Here is a 21,921-nt window from a genome sequence, read left to right as displayed (position 1 = left end):
TACAACACACACACACAGACGCATATCTCCCATACAACACACACACACACAGACGCATATCTCCCATACAACACACACACACACAGACGCATATCTCCCATACAACACACACACACACACAGACGCATATCTCCCATACAACACACACACACACAGACGCATATCTCCCATACAACACACACACCACGCTCGATTGTGCGATCTGACATTAAGTATCTGTCTATGAGGGACACTCATGGGCCACTAGCAAACCCAACAGGATTTTCTGGGTGGCCTTGGGAGGCACAGGAGACCCTGCAAATCCTGTTAGAATCCTGAGCAACTAGTAAATGCTGGTGGATTCAGTAATAATCGGCTTTAAATGGCTCATTAATGAGCCTACTTGATATCCTGCTGTCAGTAGACGAGATTCTTGTGCCAGGCCCTTCCCGTCACCCCATTAAATTCATGACAGTTATTCCACCACAGAGAATCAGATGCAGGTACTCCTACCCAATTTTCTCAGTCCCTCGTGTTTCTACTTGGGCTGGGAGCCGAGGAATCTGGCAATATTGGACTGCCACCCATTACACAGCATGCAAGGTTTTCTTTTTGATTGATGTCAATGTGCAGTTGTACTCAAGGGGCAGTAATTGTGCATCAATCCTTCTAATCCAGCTAACTAGCAGCTTATCTTCTACTGTTGGCAGCTTACACGATGCTGCCAGTTTTTCACTTCCACTTAATTGAAATTTAACTCTTGCAACTTAACACTTGAAACATCTCACAAAAAGATCCCAGTTTATTGTTAAGCTACTGTTGAAAAGGATGGAAAGCTAAGGTAACTAAAAGTCACAGTTGTTGGCAGGGTTAATTGTTCTACTGCAGGGTGTTTTCATGATTTAAAGTTGGATTTGACCTTTTTGTCCAACAAGTGATTTCTCTCCAGTGATGGTATTTAATTTGCTCTATTGTGGGTGGTATCCAAACTATGCTCCTGACTGAAGGTTCTGTAAAATTCTTCATGATTAATCAAGATAATGGTACAGATTTTGCTGTAGTAATCATAGAAACCCTACAGTGCAGTAAGAGGCCATTTAGCCCATTGAGTCTGCACCGACTGTAATCCTACCCTCATATCCCTACATATTTTACCCACTAATCCCTCTAACCTATGCATCTCAGGACACCTAAGGGTCAATTTTAGTGTGGCCGATCAACCTAACCCATGCATCTTTGGACTGTGGGGGGACACCCGAGCACTCAGAGGAAACCCACACAGGCATGAGGAGAATGTGCAAACTCCACACAGACAGAGACCCAAGCCGAGAATCGAACCCAGGTCCCTGGAGCTGTGAAGCAGCAGTGCTAACCACTGTGTTACTGTGCCGCCAACACAATCGTGAAACTCAATTTGCCTCTTATTTAATTTTCAACATCTAGAGCACACACAGTTAATTATAGAAATCCAAAAGTTGCTGTCAGTACTTTTCCATGGGGTATGCTGCTGAGGTTTTGATTGATTGCAGTCTATCAGTCTGAAGAACTGAACTGATGGGAACTTGTCCTTTAATCATAAGAACATAAGAAATAGGAGCAGGAGTAGCCCTTCGAGCCTGCCCCGCCATTCAATAAGATCATGGCTGATCTGTCGTGGCTCAGTTCCACATTCCCGCCCTCTCCCCATAACCCTTAATCCCCTCGCTTATCAAAAACCCATCAACCCGCGTCTTAAAAATATTTAGCGAGGCAGCCTCCACCACTTCAACGGGCAGAGAATTTTGAGTGAAGAAGTTCCTCCTCAACTCCGTTCTAAACCGCACCCCCCCCCCCCTTTATCTTGAGGCTGTGCCCCCTAGTCCTACTGTCCTTTCTGAGCAGGAAGAGTCTCTCCACCTCTATCCTATCCATCCCATTCATCATCTTATACGTCTCAATGAGATCTCCCCTCATTCTTCTAAACTCTAACGAGTACAAGCCTAGTTTATTCAGCCTCTCCTCATAGCTCAACCCCCTCAACTCTGGTATCAGCCTAGTAAACCTCCTCTGCACTCCCTCCAAGGCCAAAATATCCTTGCATAAGTGTGGCGACCAAAACTGCACACAGTACTCCAGCTGCGGCCTCACCAATGCCCTATACAGCTGCAGCAAGACCTCCCTACTTTTATATTCAATCCCCCTCACTATGAAGGCCAGCATCCCATTTGCCTTCCTGACCACCTGCTGCACCTGCAGGCTGGGTTTTTGCGACTCATGCACAAGGACCCCGAGGTCCCTCTGCACCGTCGCCTGCTGCAGTTTTTCACCACGTAAGTAATAGTCCTTCCTACCATTATTCCTACCAAAGTGGACCATCTCGCACTTGCCAACATTAAATGCCATTTGCCAGTTCCTGGCCCATTCGCCCAGCCTATCTAGATCCTTCTGCAGACTCTCCACACCCTCCGCGGAATTTGCCGTTCCACCAATCTTGGTGTCATCAGCAAATTTCGACACCATACACTCGGTTCCCTCCTCCAGATCATCTATATAAATGGTAAATAGCTGAGGCCCCAGCACCAACCCTTGAAGCACTCCACTAGTCACCAACCGCCAATCTGAATCATATTAGCCTCATGGTAAAAACCGTTGCAACAGTTGCATTTTGATGAATGAAGTCCAACTATATTTTTAACAGCATTCTAAGTTCATCTTTACTGCTGTAAAATCTCTCTGGCCGTACAAGCCTAATAATTTGTGGCATGTCACCTTTGTGACATTGTGATAAACATCCATATTTTTAAACTAAATCCATTTTCTTTCAAGTTTCTTTATGCTTGTTCAGCTACTGTCTTAATCCTATTCTCTGTAAAAATGATATTAAAATATATAATAGGTGCAGTTTACTTCCTTGTTTGCTGTCTTGTGAGAATGCTTGAGCGTGACTGGATGCTTGCGATTTGGTGTCATCTGTGGAGATCCCTTTGAATTGTGTCAGATTCAAGCTGATGTAGTGAGATGTAAATTTCCTGCCACAGATCTGCTAGATCTTTCAATACCACTTTTTTCTAGGTCTGTAGTGAACATGGGGGTGGCACGGTGGCAGAGTGGCTAGCACTGCTGCCTCACAGCGTCAAGGAGCTTGGTTCAGTTCCAGCCTCAGGTGACTGTCTATGTGGAGTTTGCACATTTCCCCCCGTGTCTGCATGGGTTTCCTCCCACGGGGCAAAAAATTTGTCGGTTAGGTTGATTGCCCCTTAGTGTCAGGGGGATTGGGACGGTAAATATATAGAGTTACGGGGATGGATCCTGGGTGAGACTGTTGTCAGTTCGTGCTCGATGGGCCAATGGCCTCCTGTACTGAAGATTATATGATTCTATGGATGCTTAGCTGCTGATTGCATATTCCAGATTAATAAAACAAAATTCCTTCATTTATATTCCTGTAACTAGTGAGCTAATTTATTTTGTTGTCATTTTTTTAATAATCTCTTGTATATAGTTATTGTTTATACACAAGTACAACAATAGGCACTTTGCAGAAACATGATGAAACAAACTAAAAGGCAAAATTAGGGCAAATTGGCTAAAAGCTTGGTCAAAGAGATAAGTTTTAAGAAGCATCTTAAAGGAAGAGGGATAAATTAGGGAGGCACAGAGATTTAGGAAGGGAATTCCAGAGCCGAGGGCCCAAGCAGTTAAAAAATGGCCGCCAGTATTGGAGCAATTAAAAATCAGAGACGCACAAGAGAGCAGAGTTAGATGATAACAGAGAATTTAGAGGTTTGTGAAGCTAAAGACATTAAAGAGATTGGGAAGAGGTGAGGCAATGGAAAGATTTGAAATGAAGGATGCGAGTTTTAACATTGAGATGTTGCTTGACTGGGAGCCAATGCAGGTCAGTGTACATTGGTAATAAGTGAAGTGGACATGGTGCAAATAAAGGTAGGGGCTGCAAAGTTTTGCATGAAATTGAGTTTAAATTATTAGAATGTTGGAGGCTAGCCAAAAGTATATTGAAATAGTCAAGTCTAGCGGTAAGAAAGGCATGGATGAGGATTTTGGGTGCAGATGACTGAGGCAAGAGCAAAGTTACAGAAGTAAAAATAGGCAGTGTTGGCAATGGCTTGGATATGTGGTTGGAAGCTCAAAGTTGGCACCAAGGTTTAGTAGTAAACCATTACCAGAGAAAGGAACAGAGTTTGAAGTGGGGACCTAGAAGAAAGAGAGGTGGTGGTAAAGCAGGCTGATCAATTGCATCCCAACTTAACATAGTGCAAGATACAGTGCTGGCCAATCCCCTCATGATGCATTTTCCCAAGATAGACATGACAAACCTGTAGTAGATCGGCATAAATACTCAGAAATATTAGCCAAGGCTTCAAGAGATAGCAATGGCCTATAAATGCTTGTAATCACAACTAACTAGTAATCTACCTACTGTACTTGGAGATGCCCTCTTCAGATTCACTTAAACAAAAACTAGCCAACCCAAACGCACTCCAGAATCACTACATGTTTTGGTCATTTTTTTTCCCAGAGGATTGTGACTGTGAAAATAAATACTCCAACAAAGCTAATCTTTTTCTTTGCCTCAGTGTTTATATTCATATCTCGAGTTCTACAATTCCTATCCTGCTCAAGTAACATATCCAACCAGTATCTATCCAATCACTTCATTCTTAAAACCTCAGTCCTATTTTTGATGGTCTTTGCTCCTTGAAAGCTTATTTAGTTTTTCTATTTCTGCTTTGCTCATGGCCATTTCACAATGCCTTTGTACCTTAAAGGAATTATCAATTACCAACCAGGTTCCTCCCTTAATCCATTAACTTCAACCAATATCCCTGCATGGTGTACACTTCAACCAACTGCTCATTTTCTAAAATGACTATTTATCCAAATTGACATTGTATAACAACAACATAAGCTGTTAGTTACAGTTGACATTTGCATTGCTAATGCTTTGTTGTTAGTAATTGCTTCAGCCTCCAATGTACCTACAAATACCCAGTTAAATTCAGTTTGCTTTCCATCAGAATTTTTCTTACTCCAGATTTCGTGGTAAAGCCCACTTTTGCTTGACATTATTCGTGACCCTTTTCCTATATGCATTCTAAGAAATAAGACCTTTAATGTAGTGATACTTTGAAGCTAACTTCTGAAGCAAATTCTTTGTCAGTTTTCACTTGCTAACTGCATTTGTGGTCAGTGTCCTTGAATATAGCCAGCAGGCACATCGCATGTAAACTGAACACAAGGCGAAGAGTCAGAATGTGAAATAAAATAAGTCAGAAGAGATTTCATGGGAGTTTCCAAGATATCACATATTACAGGTGCTGTCTGAAAGTGACTGTTAACTTCATCACTCTACCCTCAAATACTCAAATGCAGACAGCATGGTGGTTAGCACTGCTGCCTCTCAGCGCCAGGGACCTGGATTTGATTCCCAGCTTGGGTCACTATCTGTGTGGAGTCTGCACATTCTCCCCTTGTCTGCATGGCTTTCCTCTGGGTGTTCTGATTTCCTTCCACAAGTCTGAAAGACGTGCTGGTTAGGTGCATTGGCTGTGCTGAATTTTCCCTTGGTGTACCCGAGCAGGCACTAGAGTGTGGCGGCTAAGAGATTTTCACAGTAACTTCATTGCAGTGTTAATGGAAGCCTACTCGTGACACTAAGAAATAAGCTTTATAATTTAAAACTTGCTTTAAAACACAGGTAACTATTAGGGTAGCATTTTTATGCCCCTATGATTTTGTTCAAAATAATAAGTTTCTTGAAGAAGAAAACATTTAAAGTGTATGGGGAGGAGCAAGCAGGACCGTACCATTCACGGAGGTCACTCTTGGCGAAAAATATTGATGCAGGCGCAGTGGCCAAACATCCTATGCTGATGCTCTAATATTCTGTTACAAAAATACCAGCAAGTGACCCTACACTGTTAGCAATATTCTACTTATCAATAGCCTTTAAGAGCTGCTGTCCTGTCCTGCCCTGCCCTGGCTACAAAACAACCTTTCCCCGAGTCTTGCAGCAGTTTTGTAAGCGGGTAGACTGTCAATACTTTGACATTCTTTGGCACTAAGGATAGCGTTGGCTACAAAATGAAGATCAGCTGGCCTTAATTAGGGCCATGCTTCCTAAGTTATGAAACCATTCTGCCTACATAATGATAAATATATCTTGTAATCCTCTTCCCAATCCTCATCAAAATTTTAAGTCTGAAAAGTTGCAGGTTACTGTTGGAAGGAGGAACTGTTTTGACCAAAAGAATTTCTTTTTCAGAGCACAAATGGATAGTGTTAAAGTGGGTACTGCTTATACATTCCACCAAGTTTCCTTTCTTTTGACCATTTTTCACCTTGCCAGTGTTGGAATTCACACCCAATCATTGTTGCTGTCAGTAATTAGCAGTCAGTAAGGGCTCCATAAAGGAGAATCGCGAACAGTTAATATTTATAAGTTGATAACTTGTATAAAGGTAATTGTGGTACACTGCTATGATGCCTTCTGTTTGGCACCTACAAAAGGATGAAAAGTCTAAATGGCTTTAGAGTCATTCAAGGTAAGCTGAGCTACATAAACTGAAATATTAGCTTTAAAATAAAATATTTAATGCACCGTCTTCTGATTTTCAATGACAGTTTAATTTATTTTCAGAGAGGTCACTTAATATTATTTTGGGCTCAAGTTTGTAGACTTTTATTTTGGAATCCCTTTGAATTTTGTCCACACTCCAGAGTAAACTTGCTTGTATAAATGTGTCTTTTCATAACAGCTGCTGGCTAAATTAAGCACAGATCGTAAGCTTCAAATCATGCATCACTACTTTAGAAACTGTAAGCTGATCCAGTAGTTGAGCCAAGTAGATTACTTGAGCACAACCACTTCACAGTACGCTGAACACAGCCAGTTATGTGTGCTGGCACAAATAAGATTCAGATGTTAGTGTATTAATGATGAGCCCCATTTTTACAAAAGTAAACTGTTTCAAGAAAGTACGTTAATCTGAAGAGCTCACCTTCTGTTTCTCTAATAGCTGTGGACCCAGCCTTTTTGTCAGAATGTCATTTTACACTGGGGATGGCATTTGAAACAAAAAATTAAGTACTGTCCTGTACCTAAAGATAGATCAATTTACCATGTGGAAAAAGTGCAAGCACTTTAGTATAGCTGTACATGCCTTGAGCAGCAGAAATGCCAGTGACAGTCAAATATGCAGTCAGTACAGCAGTTTTTACTTAGCAACAAGAAAACTGAAAACATTGGAAGCATTTATTAAGTTTGGCAGTATGAGAAATGAAAGATTGACCCTCTCCCCAGCCCTTTTTAATGATACAGCTCAAAAGGGATGGGGAGGATGAGAGACACAAAACAGTAGACATGTATAGAATATGTAGAGCTATCTGATTCCTTTTAGTCTGTATATGTAATATATCCATAGACAAATAGAGCAGGATCTGTTGCATCATTCTACTCATGATTTCTTTTTTAAGCATTTGATATATTCTCCCATCTCTTTTCAAACTGTATTAAATGTAGCCTCTGTTTGCCTCCTCTAATGCAAAGTAGAATTTGTACCCAAAACAATATGATGTCTGTTCTTTCCACAAAGGCTGATTCACTTACTGTGTCCTTTCAACAATTTCTGTTTTTTTTTAATTTCCAGCATCTTCAAAATTTTAGCTTTTGCTTGCATCTGTTTTGATGAGCAAAGTTGGGCACTTCAAAATAATTTGTAAAACTGAATATATTTTTTATTTTTTATGAAATTAGAGGGAAGAGAAATCCTCTGCTCTGTAACCTCAATGCTGCATTCTCTTCTACACAGCCTCATTTGAATTCAAGGCTTGGGTCAGTTCACAAATGTTTACCAAGGATATCCTGATTTTTTTTTCAGGGCATTCTTTATTATGTTCATGAGGCCAAGAAATTAAGGTTTCCTCTTTCTCCATTATGTTAATTATCTGTCTTTTTTTTAACATCAATGTTCCCTCAACATTAGGCCCTTTGTACAATGTCATAGAAAGAAACATCAGAGTAACTACCATACATTATGTAATTGCTTTGCAACCATGCTTAGAATATATGGGTTTATCATATATTGAGAGAACTTTAGGTTTGGTGTATAAATCTGTAATTCCTATTTCTACGCAGTATGATTTTATACACTCTTAAGGCTTTGCTGTTTATCAATTTTCATGAAGAAATATAATGTTGTTATGACTGGGTGAGGAAGGATGAACTGGCTCCCCTCTATTTAACCTTGTCAGTTAGTCAGGCTTAAGTTTTTTAAGAAGATGTACATTTTCTAAATCAGAATGTATTTAACTATTTAAGCTGTTGGCAATAAGATGCCAATCAAACAAGGTTTTGAGTCAAAGAGCAAATTTATTAACCACTAAGTCTAATAAAAATGATAAAATGTCACATCAAGCACACACGCACACACCAGAAATAAGGGGAGTTAGAATCCATCTTAAAGGTATAAGAATGTACAGTTAAGTGTCCTTTGATTGTCCTTGAGGCGTAGAGTTTGAATGTTACGGTTGATTTAGGTTATCTGGTTTCTTGGGTGCAATCAAATGTAGAAGATGTTACACTTATGAGATCTCAGTTTGGTGGCAGATTTCTGGTTGGGTAGACTTCTTGAACTGGGCAACTTGCTTATTCAAAAAGAGAGAGGGCTTTGACTCAAAGAAGTAAACTAGTTACTGTGTCTTTGGCAGTTTTTCCAAACTCTTAACCACTTCTGTCTTCCGCAGCTTGTATGCTGTGGTAAAGAGATTTCAAAATGATTTCTTGAGTCACATGACCTATCTCTCTCACCCTCTCTCCCTCTCTCTCTCTCCCTCCCCCCCCCTCCCCCCCCCCCCCCATCCATAATGATTTCAGAAGGGATTTGTTTATCTAATGTCTGAACAGACAATTGCTTTTCTTTCATGTACAGTGATGATTAGGTTCTATAGTGTCCCAGCCATTAACCCCTGAATGAATCATCACCCATCTTGATGAGAAAGGAAAATATGTTTCATGTAACTATTGTTCCGGCAGACTTTTTATAGAAATGTAAATGTTAGGTCTGGGACGTTTTCAGTAAATGCTTTTGAAGAGGTTCTTGATACCCTCAGGTGTGAAATTCCATGAGGGTGTCTGAGCATGTCCAAATTGTGATTCACAATGAACTTTCCAAAAGCTGGTCAACTTGCAATACCAGAGGTCAGGTGACTTGTCATAGCCATCTTAAGCCAGCATCTTTTCTTGATTTTAAAAAATCCTTTTTAAACAGTTCAGGATATATTTGGCCTGCCAGTGAAATTACTGATTGATATAATTCATAAGTCACATCATCGTTACAACATTACAATTAAATACTTTTTGTGGTATTTTGTCATTGTGCTTTTATTAAATTGCACATAGTCGTATCGTGTTTAATTCCCCAACTGTCATGGCTCAGTTGTTAGTACTTTTGCTCCTAAAGACTTAGGGACATAATTTAACCTAACACTTCAGTTCAGTACTGAATTGTCAGAGGAGCTGATTTTCAGATGGGATTTTAAACTTAAGCACTACCTAGCTGTTCAAGTAAACACCAAAAATGACATGGCACTGTTTAGCATGCTTTATTTTGACTCAGTTTGTATTTGGTTCTTCAAACAGTGGCAAGTAATAAATTTAATTTCCAGTTTTCTGAAAACTTTCTGTGCAATAACTTCATGTTATGTCAGAGTACTATTGGTGCATTTTTTTGCTCTGTTGTCATTAAGCTCAACATCTGGCATTAATTCTGTTCCATGCTCTTAACTTATTTGCAGAGAAATTCTATTTTTAACCATTAATCTCTGCTTTCTTGAAAGTAATGCCCATAATCTTCAATCAATTCATTAGCTACTCTGTGAAGGGCGGAACTAAGATAGTAGAATAATAAGAATTACAATTACTTGGAGATGATCAAGTTAGGAATATAATTATTGCTCTCATTATCTGCATCCCACTTGCCATTCCCGCATGTCCTGTTTTTTCATGCTGTGGAGAGAGAAAGTTTTTTATGGTGTTACTTCTTTGTCCTTTAGTGCTGATGGATGATGTCTGCACTTGTTGGATTGCCATATTATCTCTGGGAATTTGGATATGATAATATAACACGGGGCAATATTATGCACTGATATTATTTACATGTGAAAAACATTCCTTAGAATACTTCTAACCCATGTGAAATACACAATGGGTAAGATTATAAGGATGACAAGTGATCATTGAATCCCTACACTACAGAAGGAAGTCATTCGGCCATTGAGTCTGCACCGACAACAATCCCACCCAGACCCTATTCCTGAAACCCCATATGTTTACCTTTATAATCCTCCTAACACTAAGGGGCAATTCAGCACGGCTAATCCACCTAATCCCCACATCTTTGGACTGTGGGAGGAAACCTGAGTACCTGGAGGAAACCCATGCAGACATGGGGAGAATGTGCAAACTCCCCACAGACAGTGACCTGAAGCCGGAATTGAATCTGGATCCCTGATGCCAAGCATGCCGATCAGTGGTCGCCACCCAGGAGTCAGTGCCTAACGTGTAGCCGCCAGCGCTCTCACTCCCACAGCCATTTAGCACTCATTTAAGATTTGCCTGGCAATTGGCAGGATTTCCTCCTTTCTCTGGAGTGTAGTCCCTATCATGAGAGCTATCAGCTAATCAGATGGGCCAACAGCTCTTCAGCCAGGCTAGTCACAGCACTGCAGTGGCCAGAAGCAGTACCGATACTGCAGTGTTCCATCTGGGTCTAAATCCTGGGAGCTTTGAAAAGCTAAGCCCTGGGGCGAGATGGTAGGAGATGCCTGGGATGGTGGGCAGGAAACATTGTGGCGTCGGGGGTAGGCCAGTGGCTGAATGGATTCCGGAAGTCCCACATCCATTAAATGGCCATTTAAGGGTCTGAATGGGCAGATTTCCTGCCCTAGGTCCTGCCTGCCTACTCAAGTGTGAAATTGCATCCGTGTTTGGATGGGTGAATTCCCAGGGGGAAATCCGTCCATTCCGTTTTACTTCCACCTCAGAACCCACTTCGGAGGGAGTGTAAAATTCTGCCCAGAATTGTTTTTCTTTAGCCTTCATATTCTAAATCTCTTTGATGTTTTTTTCCATTTAGCTGAAGCTGGCCTTACATTACCAATCACCCATTACAGTCCTGAGCAGCTTCCTCCAGAAAATTCACCATTTTTGGAAAGGAACTTTGTATGCAGGTTAAGATGTCTCCTCGATAATTCCTCTGGATTTCTGGTAAAGTTATTTTTGACCTTTTACATTTTCCTCACTCCTCACTGTTCAATGTTCACATGAAACTGTTTAATAATGAAACATGTTTAAACCATTGACACTTAATCCTGTGTCTGATATAATCCCAATCCTCTAAGTTACAAATCACTTGCTTTAGGTTATGTTGTGCTACGATGTTATTAAGTACTCAGATAATTCCTGGACAGCCATGTTCCAAGTAAGCATGGCTCTTGTCAGTTGATCATATGAAAGGATTAATGCAAGTTCACAATGTAAAGCATTTTGAATTCCAGTGATTGAATATTGCATTACAGAGGACTCCCTTGCCAAATTAATGAGAAAAGATGACTTCAACCTTTTGTTTATTAATTTCTGAATGAAGATTTTAAAAGAATATCAAATCTTTTGAAAGGTATAATGGCCCATAGTTTTCTGACAAAGTGATAATAGACATTGTGGCTGGAATCTTATCACCGTTCACACTGGCGGGATTTTCCGATCCCGCCGCAGTGAGCGGAGACTTGGCTGGCTGCCAAATTCTCCGACCTCGCTGCAGTGGGAGCGTGGCGTGAACAGCAGGTAAGATCACGGACACATGGAGAGAGTGTGAGCAAGATATTATGGTAAGGATGGCTGGCATGTGTAGGTGGTGAGGGGAGCCATGGACAAGATGAGGGCGCAAGCTCCAGAGGAGATGAGTACAGGTGGAGATTGGAAATGTGCAGGAGAGGGAATGGTGATGTCCTTTGAGATGGCAATGTGTGAGATAGATGTGAATGTGTGATCAACTTGAGTATCTGAGTTGAGAGTGAAGAGATGATTGACTTATCCTAGTGGTATGGATAAGATCATTCATCTTCTTCTTGCACTAGACCTCTTCTGTACCGTACTGGCATTGACCACCACTGCCGCTGCATTCCAAATCAAATTGGTCACCTTGCTGAATCTCCTGCAAACTGAGTGGGCATAGAGGACATCACAGTGAGCCTTGACTGCATTTTGATGCAGGTGCTCCAGTGAGGCATCACGTAATTTGGGGACTGCCATCTTCTGGGGCTTTAGGACCAAATGACTTGATGTATTTACAGCCCATTGGGAGGCTACTTTGACCAATGGGCATGACATAGCTTTTTCTTTTCCAAAATGCATCTCATTTAATTTTAATTATTTTGTTTTAATTAGTTATTTGAGTGGCCTAGCCAATGCCCCCGTAGGGTAGTACCTAATAACTCTGTGCTGTTGGGCTTTGCCAAAACACACAGTCTATTGTTAAAAAGCACACTATTGAATGAAATAGATTTGATTCTATCTGTATCCATGCATTATCCTACTGCTACATCAAACTATATATCGAATTAGTACAAATCTTCTGAAGGTAATCTTTTATATCTGTTACCCGTTTACGACCCAGTTACAATTTAATGAACGGCAGGAATCATTGTGAAGTACTTTTTCCCCAAGGCAGCATGTTTTTATTTACTACCACCCACTTTTTGGCCAATTGTCGATCCATATAGCCATCTAGTTCTCTGAGATCCTAACTTCTTCTCATGTATCAGAGGAATAATAATGTACATTGGTATACCACCTTCTCTGACTGTAGGACATTCTAAGAAGTCTCACAACACCAGGTTAAAGTCCAACCAGTTTATTTGATAGTAAACCCACAAGCTTTCAGGGTTTTCCCCTTTGTCAGGTGAGTAGAGAGTTCTGGATCCACTACTCTCCACTCACCTGACGAAGGGGCAAACCCCGAAAGCTTGTGGGTTTACTTTCAAATAAACTGGTTGGACTTTTAACCTGGTGTTGTGAGACTTCTTATTGTGTTTACCCCAGTCCAATGCCAGCACCTCCGCACCTTAGGACATTCCACAGCACTCAAAGCTCCCAGAACAGCAAAAAAAAATGAGCAGAAAATCTGTTTTAAATATTGGTTGAGGGAGACGTCGAGAAAACGTTCTTTTTCTACTTTGAATCTTTCATGTCCTGCAGAGTGGGCCTCAGTTTAAATCTGACACATGATGGCTCCAACATTACAGTGTGACCACTACTTCACACTTAAGTGTTAGCCTAGATAATGAGCTCAAATCTCCAGACTGGGATTTGAACCTGTGACCTAAAGTGTGCTACCAGTGAGTCAAAGCTGAAGTATGACATGAAGGATATTGAATGCTTGTCTTCAAACCTGCATATTTAAATTTAGATTTCTGTATAACATTTGTTATTAACATCCGTATGTATTAATAGAGTTCTATTTTCTATTATAACCACAATTTGTCAGAAATCTTGTTTTATGAAGACTGATGTGTATATACCGTATCCTTGCTATCTTTCTCCTCATTTTAAGTCCCTTCTTAAAATCCAAAGTTTAAACTTTATTTATTAGTGTCACAATTAGGCTTACATTAACACTGCAATGAAGTTACTGTGAAAATCCCCTAGTCACCACACTCTGGTGCCTGTTCAGGTACACTGGGGGAGAATTTAGATAACCGTTATCTTCGGATACTATAATTATTCTAATTACACGAGCAGGTGAAAAGAATGGTGCACATCTGTTCTGTCAGTGTAGCTGTGATGGCACAGGTCAAATTCCTGACTCCTACCTCAGACAGAAGTACATCCTCTGTGGAGAAAAGCTTGTAGCAGATACTACCAGCATCAAATGAAAGGTGGCACAGTGGTTAGCATTGCTGCCTCACAGCGCCATGGACCTGGGTTCAATTCTGGCCTTGGGTCATTGTCCATGTGCACATGTCTGTGTTATCCCCATGTCTGCGTGGGTTTCCTCTGGATGCTCTGGTTTCCTCCCACACTCCAAAGATGTGCAGGTGGATTGGCCATGGTAAATTGCCCCTTAGTGTCAAGGGGACTAGTGGGGTAAATAGGTGGCGTTAAGTGGATAGGGCCTGGTTGGAATTGTTGTCAGTGCAGGCTCAATGGATCAAATAACCTCCTTCTGCACAGTAGGGATTCTATGATTAGTGTTTTTTTAAAGAAGCATTGTTCGTGTTATAAACATTTTTTTAAAAATCTATGTACCTTGTGACCTGTATGAAGGAAAATAAGAGCTGATAATGTTTTGAGCAGATTGGCTAATTCTGTAGAAATTGCTAGTTAGTAAAATAACAGTTCTCAGAATAAAATTGTGGGGTTTTATAACTTGAAAAGCAGAATAATGCAGATGCTGGTAACCTGAAATACTCAGCAGGTCAGGCAACATTTGTGGAGAGAAACAGAGCTATCATTTCAGATTCATAAAGGTCATGACCTTTGATCAGATGGGAAATAATAACTGGGAAAAAGCTAAAAATGTAATAGATTTTGAACAAGGGCTGGATGGGACAAGGTTAAAAGGAAACTCTGTGATTGAGTGGAAGATAGAAGAGAGAAAAATTTTCCAGGGCCAAAGGAAATGCACTGAGGCAAGAAGAAAAAACAAAGATCGCAATTCTTCCAAAAAAGGGTTATCCCCAGTGAAAAGACTGGTGAGATTCCTGCTGTGTGGTTTGGAGCAATTGTTCACAATTCAACCACACTTTTATTTTAGGGACCTAAAGATGCCAGCAAGACTCCTCTCGCAGACATTGGGAACACCTCAAACACGTGATCCCAAAGGGGCAATCTTACCCCACAATCTCTAAATGTTCGAGTCCCCCCGCTCCTCCCCCATACCACACAGCCTGAGGTTGACCACACCCCACCCACAATCCATTTTGTCCAGCATCGAGACAGTAATAGGGCACTGCCCAGTCATGCTCTTATCCACCAGAGGCTTCAATGGCTTTTGAGCTCCTGGTGTGGCTATCACAATTGGCCTCCATTTGTGAAGACCAGCAGTGATTCACGCCAGGTTCCTGCTGCACCCGAGTGTCAGTTAATTGCAGGAGCCAGGAGGATCTGGCTCCAAACAGACCCCTACATATTTAAATTATTCACCTTCAATAAACTTTAAAAATATAATTCCTGCATCTCACCCACATTATGACTTGAATAATAATTCAACTATTGTAATGCACTATCTGTGTGGGAATCACTGCATGTACTTTAAGTACACAGGTGGAGCTCTTTTCATAGATGCATTAACATTGGTGTCATACTTTAAAAAAAATAATTTTATTCTATTAACTTGTGATTAGCATTTTATTGGAACAAGATGTGCAGATCTTTGTGTAGTTCTATCTTCTCATGTGCAGTGTTGAAATGTTTCTGTTTAAAAGTGTTTGCAGCTGTTGTAGGATTAAAAAATATGAATACTTTGAAATCTATAAAATATTTCACTAATTGAGATTCATTTAGGTGCTTGCCAATTTTGGAGGGTTCTCTGATCCCACCACCATAAGTAATGGCATAATTTAAAGAAATTAATTTTCCAGTTAAAATTACATATTAAAACAATTTTACTAATTCATAATTTATAGTGTTTTGCCCTACGCACTAACATTTTACATCTTGAATACTAACACATGTTCTGGTCCTGTACTTTGGGCTCTTCAGTTTCTCATACACTTTCATCAGTTATAGCCATAATTACCTGAAACATATTAAAATTGTAATAACCAATTTCTACATGTGTTCTTTCAAGGCCATGAATTTCCAAGGCAGACTCAAGTTTCTTTATGAGCAGAACATGAAGGGAAAAGATGGCTCATGTATCCCTCCACAGTTGGCTTTGTTTGCAATCGCAACGCCACTGCAACCTCCGTCCATCTTGGAGATCCGAACCAAAAATTTCATTTTCAGAACGAAGCACAAACTAGACTTCACACCAATGGGCTGCGATGCTAAGTGAGTGATATTATTTACTTAAAAATTAGGAAAGTTTTATTTGATATAAAACTATATTAGAAAACGCTATTAGTGATTATTGAAATTTAGAAACCTTCTTGGGCAAATTAAATAAATGGCAGATATTATTCAATGTGTAAAGTGCTTACAGAACTAGGCGAGTTCACACTTGTTCACTGTAACTAACAGCGACAAATGCCTTGTGTAGTCATTGTGCACCTTTAATGGTTGTTTAATGTGAGGTAGTTAAAGGGAAAGCCAAAAATTGCTAGTTTGCAATAGAGGTCCAGCTTACCATTAGTTATTAGTCCATCTAGAAGTAACACAAATTGAATCATTAAGTAATTCACCTTGCTGCTTTACAGTCAGGCTTTTATGAGAAAGTGCAAAACTAAATGCACATTTCTTGGGTTCTGCAAATCCCTGCTTCATTCTCATTTACAGTAATGTTCTCAGCACCGCTGTAGAATATCAGCCTAGATTTCTGTGCTCAATCCATGAAGTTGGATTTGAACCCACAAGCTTTTGATGATTAAAATCAACAGCAGTGCTACCAACTGTGCCACAGTTGGCACAACAAGGACCAAAAATAGTATAGACCAGATGTGAAACAAAAAAAAATCATGGCTGCGCAGTCACAATTTCCTAATATGCAGCCAGGTAATAATGCTGAGAAATCACAAGTGATTTGCTGCCTGTAACAGCTGTAAGGTCACTGACTGCATACCTATAATTCTAGACATTCACCTCTGTTCATAAGAATACAGATTCAACCCTGTTTGTCCAGTTTTGGTCCTTAAATAACAATTGATTTTAATGTTCCAAAAAGGTTTCAGAAAGAAAGATGGATGCCATTTTAATATTGATTTATTTGTTAAGAAGAAAGGTTTAGAGACAGTTATTCATTTAGGAATAGCCTGGGCTTAGTAGATAGAATCTACTTTCATAATAATAAAAGGATTGGAGGTGGTAGTTTAAAATAACTTTTCAAAATAAATAATAGTGGCCAAAGGAGAATATATAGATAAATATCAAGTTAAAAGCAGCCAGTATTTGATTGCTCAGAGAGCCTTTTGGAGCAGGCAACTACTGAATGTAGCACAAATGAGTACACTTGCAAAGGATTTGCTAAATTCCTGATGTTACATTGTGCATGTTAGTTAAATTCACCCACTAATGTGCATGTTCAAACTCCTGGAGTGCCATCAAAGACAGAATAACCGATCATTCATTTCATTGTTTACAGAGTCCTGCTGTGCACCAAAGAGCTGTTGTATTTCCTATCCCCACATCACTGTACTTTAAAACATTTAATTACGTGAAATGTTTTTGAACCATTTTTGAGGAATAATAAACTGATATGATTTAAATTCTTTCTTTTTATCCTATATCCTTCATCCCTCTTTTTGCCACTCACTTTTTCTGTTTAATTTTTCTTCTTTCTCACACTCTTGTTCTCCTGGATATGTTATTCCTTCCTTTATTCTGTTTTCTGAATCCATGGAATTATCTTGCATTTCACAGTTATTCTCACTTCAGGATCTCAGAACTATGGAACTTTTAATTCTCTGCCCTTCCTCTCACTCCCTTCAGACTTTTAAAATCCAAATTGGCCATTTCATCAAATCTGTGTCCTGTTTTTTAAACTCACCTTCCTTCTTGCTCTTTGTAGCCTTTGGAGGTGTCAGCACTAATTTCCATCTGTTCAGGACTTTCCAATCAAACTTCCAGCCTCCCCTCAGCGCTGAGAATATGCTGGTCAAAGTTACTAGTGCTGTGTGTCTCTAGCCATGTTTGTATGTCTCTCCCAAACTGCTGCACTGCCTTTGATTCAGTTAACTCGTTGGCCCTTCTTTAAGCTCCCATGGCTCTGTTACTGGTTTCATGTCTACCTGTTCCATCCTTTTCTATGTGTTCCTGTGAAATGCTTATCCTTATGATAACCTCCATGGGCATGGAGTCAACTTCCTAATGTATGTTGACAACCTTACAGTACTCACTGCTTTGACTGCTGTATCATCCCTGTGCTTTCAAGTTGGCTGCCTGGCATTAGATCTCAAATTACATTAAATTTCATAACTAAGCATCAGAAAAATTAAAACCTTCATTTTTGTGGAACCTGCAATAAACCTTTGCCTTTGGTGTTGACCCTCTATCCCCTCCCTATCCACTATAGCCACTGTTGTCCTATCTTGCAATGCATTCTTGTTTACCTGTATTGGTTACTTTTCTCCCAGCATGTTGAAGTTAAACTCTTCATTCTCAATTTCAAATCTCCTCTTGGCATTTCCTGAAGCAGCCTTATATGCCCCTTATATCATCATCTTCTTCTTGCTCTCTCTCTTCCCCCGCCCCCACCCTTGTGGCATTCTTTACTCCTTCACATTATTAGTGCTGCAAGCTACAGTCATTTTGAGCTTATGCTATTGAAACATCTATCCCATTTAAATCTTTTCACTTCTCTGAAAAGCTTGTTCAATAAGTTTTATTTAACTAATTCTAATTTTCTACTGTACTCAGCATCTATTATGTTTCCCTCTAAGGTGCCTTGGGGAACTTTTCTATATTAAAAGAGCAATAAAAATTGCTTTTGTTGCCATTTTCCTGTACTTAGAGCTAGCAACTGCCTTCTTGCTAAAATAAACAACAAATAGTTAATTTGCAGACTATTTATAACAGCTTACAATTGCATTAGGGACATAATAAATTACAGTTCATTAATCTGAAGATTTGCAAGTGGACACAGGTTTTAGAAGAGAAACTCATTTAAAAAAATATATGGTGGAATATCTGTAATCTAAGTATCATATTATATAACACCTGTTGGCATTTTACAAAGTTATGATCTATTTGAATGACAAGCTTATCTGTTTCTGATTCTGAAGGAAAAATTCTTTTATATTTAATATTACTTCAATTAAAATGTTTATAGGATTATGTACTTGCAAACCTGGCTAATACATGTGCATAGAAAAATCACTGCTTTGTTTTCCTGCAGAGGGAAGATAGTCCTAGGTTACACTGAGGCTGAATTATGTATGCGAGGAAGTGGCTATCAATTTATTCATGCAGCTGACATGATGTATTGTGCAGAAAATCATGTCCGAAGTAAGTACAGCTTTCAATTTCACGCCAATGCACTTTTTTGTTTTCATAGAAACAGAAAATAGGCCCTCTGAGCCTGCTCCACTGTTGATTATGATCATCCAACTCAACAACCTGATCCTACTTTCCACCTATATTCGCTCCCAAAGCTGTATCTAACTTCCCCTTGAAAGCCTACAATGTTTTTGGCTTTAACTGCTTTCTGTGGTAACAAATTTCACGGGCCCACCATTCTCTCAGTGAAGAAATTTCTCATCTCAGTCTTAAAATTTTTTTCCCCATTGTCCTTAGGTTCTGACTCCTTGTTCCAGACCTCCTCCCAATACAATTAGGAACATCTTTCTTGCATCTAGCTTGTTTAGTCCTGTTAGAATTTTGCCTGGTCCTGTTGGAATTTCATCTGGAGAGGAGCATCACTTTGTCCATTCAACACAAACTGGAGTTTGATAATCTTTACATAGTAAGCTTTTACTGCTCATAGGTGACATTTGGTAAATTTTATTCCTGTCAACTCTGCCAAAATATCAGTTATACACTCAATATGGAATTGTGGTTGGTTACTGCTACCTGTGACAATGCTGCAACTATTTCCCCTTGCCTCCATATTATGTTCCCCTGTAAGAAATATTGAACTATGGAGATTATTTTCTCAATCACTATTGTAAGATGAGGCTTTGTCACAATATCCAACACTGCAGAATTTTAAAAGCACTCAGGCTCCAGAAGTTCAGAAATTCGTTCTTTTATGAACATTTTTCAATTTAGGGGTTAATAGATTCCACCAAGTACAAAATCACATTAGGTACTTGAAAAGAGTCAAACCTGAGCAAGGCATATTAAGAGAGCAATAATCAATGTGTAGAAAATGCTTTATTTGGCCAATGTTGAAATTAATATTAGATTATGCAAATTAACCATCTTAATGATAATGTGATAATTTCACTACTTTTCAGCTGTCTTTTGTACATCCTGTTTGTGCCAGATATTCACCATCTGAGAAACAGATTTGCCAGTGGCTAGTAATAATTTAGAATGCCCTATACTTGTTTTATTTGATTTATTATTGTCACGTGTATTAGTATACAGTGAAAAGTATTGTTTCTTGCATGTTGTACTAAAAAAGCATACCATTTGTAGAAAAGGAAAGGAGAGAGTGCAGAATGTAGCGTTACACTCATGGCTAGGGTGTAGAGAATGATCAATTTAGTGCGAGGTAGTTCCATTCAAAAGTCCGATGGCAGCAGAGAAGAAGCTGTTCTTGAGTCGGTTGGTATGTGAAATTAGACTTTTATATCTTTTTCTCGGCGGAAGAAGATGGCAGAGAGAATGTCCGGGGTGCATGGGGTCCTTAATTATGCTGGCCGCTTTTCAGAGGCAGCGGGAAGTGTAGACAGAGCCAATGGATGGGAGCCTATTTAGTACCATTTAAGTAGCACCAGCCGAGGTCATTGCCATCTAAAATGTGAAATACTTTTCTAAAATGGCTGCAGATGAAGTGAATGATTTTCTTTACAAGTTTCAATTAATTTAAATTGACTGTGGAAGTAAACATATTCCTCTTATTTGAGGTGAACTATAGCTTTAGCTATCATATTTAAATATGCAGTAGTTTTTAAGTAACTCAATGTGACGGACAATAAAGGAACACAGAGTCACTCTGTGATCCTTTATTGTCTGTTATTATAGGAAGTCATATTGTTAACTTACTGGATGGAAAAATTTGTTCTGCTTTTTCACTTTGTATTGAATGGTAGGCCCAATATTACCATTTTGATTCTAAGTGCTAAATCTTTGAGCGATCCAGATCTGACTTGTAACATTTTGTCAGGCGCTCCCATGTGCACTCTGCCTGAAAAAAAGCAGTGATTCTGAATCACAATGCAGAAGCCTATGGGCAGGGTTTATCGTGTCCGAAACACTGCAGCTCCGATCGGAGCTTTCAACTGTGCGTGCACAGTAAACAAGAAAATTGAAAAACACCCCCCTGCTGCACCAGACATTGCCCCCCAACCCCAAAAAAAATAATGTCCCCCTTATCCACCCACTGCCCTACTACCCAGACCCTGTGCCCCACTTCACCCCCACTGATTGCATGCAGTGTGGCAGCAGGCCCCCCCCCTCTTCCAGAGATCCATCTGACCCTCCTCACCACCCCTCCCCACCCCCACCACCACCACCAGCACTAGAAAATGATCTGGCCTTCCTCCTCCTCTACCCGCTCCCCCACCAGAGATCCATCTGGCCCACTTCCCTCCTGCTGCCGCCACCCCCCTCCCCCAGTCCCCCCAGAGAATGATCTGGCTCTCCTCTTCCTCCATCCCTCCCCCCACCAGAGATCCACCTGGCCTGCCTCCCCACTCCTGCCTTCCTACCTTCCCATCCACACCCCCACCAGAGAATGATCTGGTATGCCTCCCTCCATCTGTCCACACACCACCCCTGCCACCATCCCCCCCCAGCACGCACGCACGCACACACAACTGAGTTCAAGAGCTGCTGGAAGCTCTGAACTTACTTCCTCAGGACACGCAAACACATTGGTAAAGGGGGAAGTGCCGGTAAGGTTGGGCATGCAGCCTTTTGAGTCAATTTAAATGCATGCAAATTCATTTAATTTCACATCACGTCTGTTTCAGGCATGCTGCCAGTCAATGCCATTTTGGGGGGAACGGGTGCGAAGGCAGTGATGGATTGTGCCACTCGCCTCACGCCCGACTTTACCAAGTTTTCACGCCCAAAAACAAGCACAACCTGTTGGTAAAATAGGGCCAGGCCTGTTACAATTT

At 40.2% G+C, this 21,921-nt stretch overlaps 1 protein-coding gene across 2 annotated transcripts in view; it reads left to right on the top strand.

Moving 5' to 3' along the window:
• LOC145355308 (aryl hydrocarbon receptor-like) overlaps positions 1–21,921 on the top strand; it is a 181,345-nt gene that overhangs the window by 143,739 nt on the left and 15,685 nt on the right. For both annotated transcript variants that reach the window (XM_080207266.1, XM_080207257.1), the window contains exons 6-8: positions 11,115–11,245; positions 15,828–16,030; positions 19,029–19,138. In XM_080207266.1, the coding sequence (XP_080063392.1) occupies positions 11,115–11,245; positions 15,828–16,030; positions 19,029–19,138 (444 nt within the window). The remainder of the gene's footprint in view (positions 1–11,114; positions 11,246–15,827; positions 16,031–19,028; positions 19,139–21,921) is intronic.

Source organism: Carcharhinus amblyrhynchos, chromosome 2 (assembly GCF_965287045.1).
Source record: "Carcharhinus amblyrhynchos chromosome 2, sCarAmb.v2.hapA, whole genome shotgun sequence".
NCBI classification, from domain to species: Eukaryota; Metazoa; Chordata; class Chondrichthyes; order Carcharhiniformes; family Carcharhinidae; genus Carcharhinus; species Carcharhinus amblyrhynchos.
Note: the sequence above shows the minus strand (reverse complement) of the source record. Positions and strands in the feature narration are given on the sequence as shown.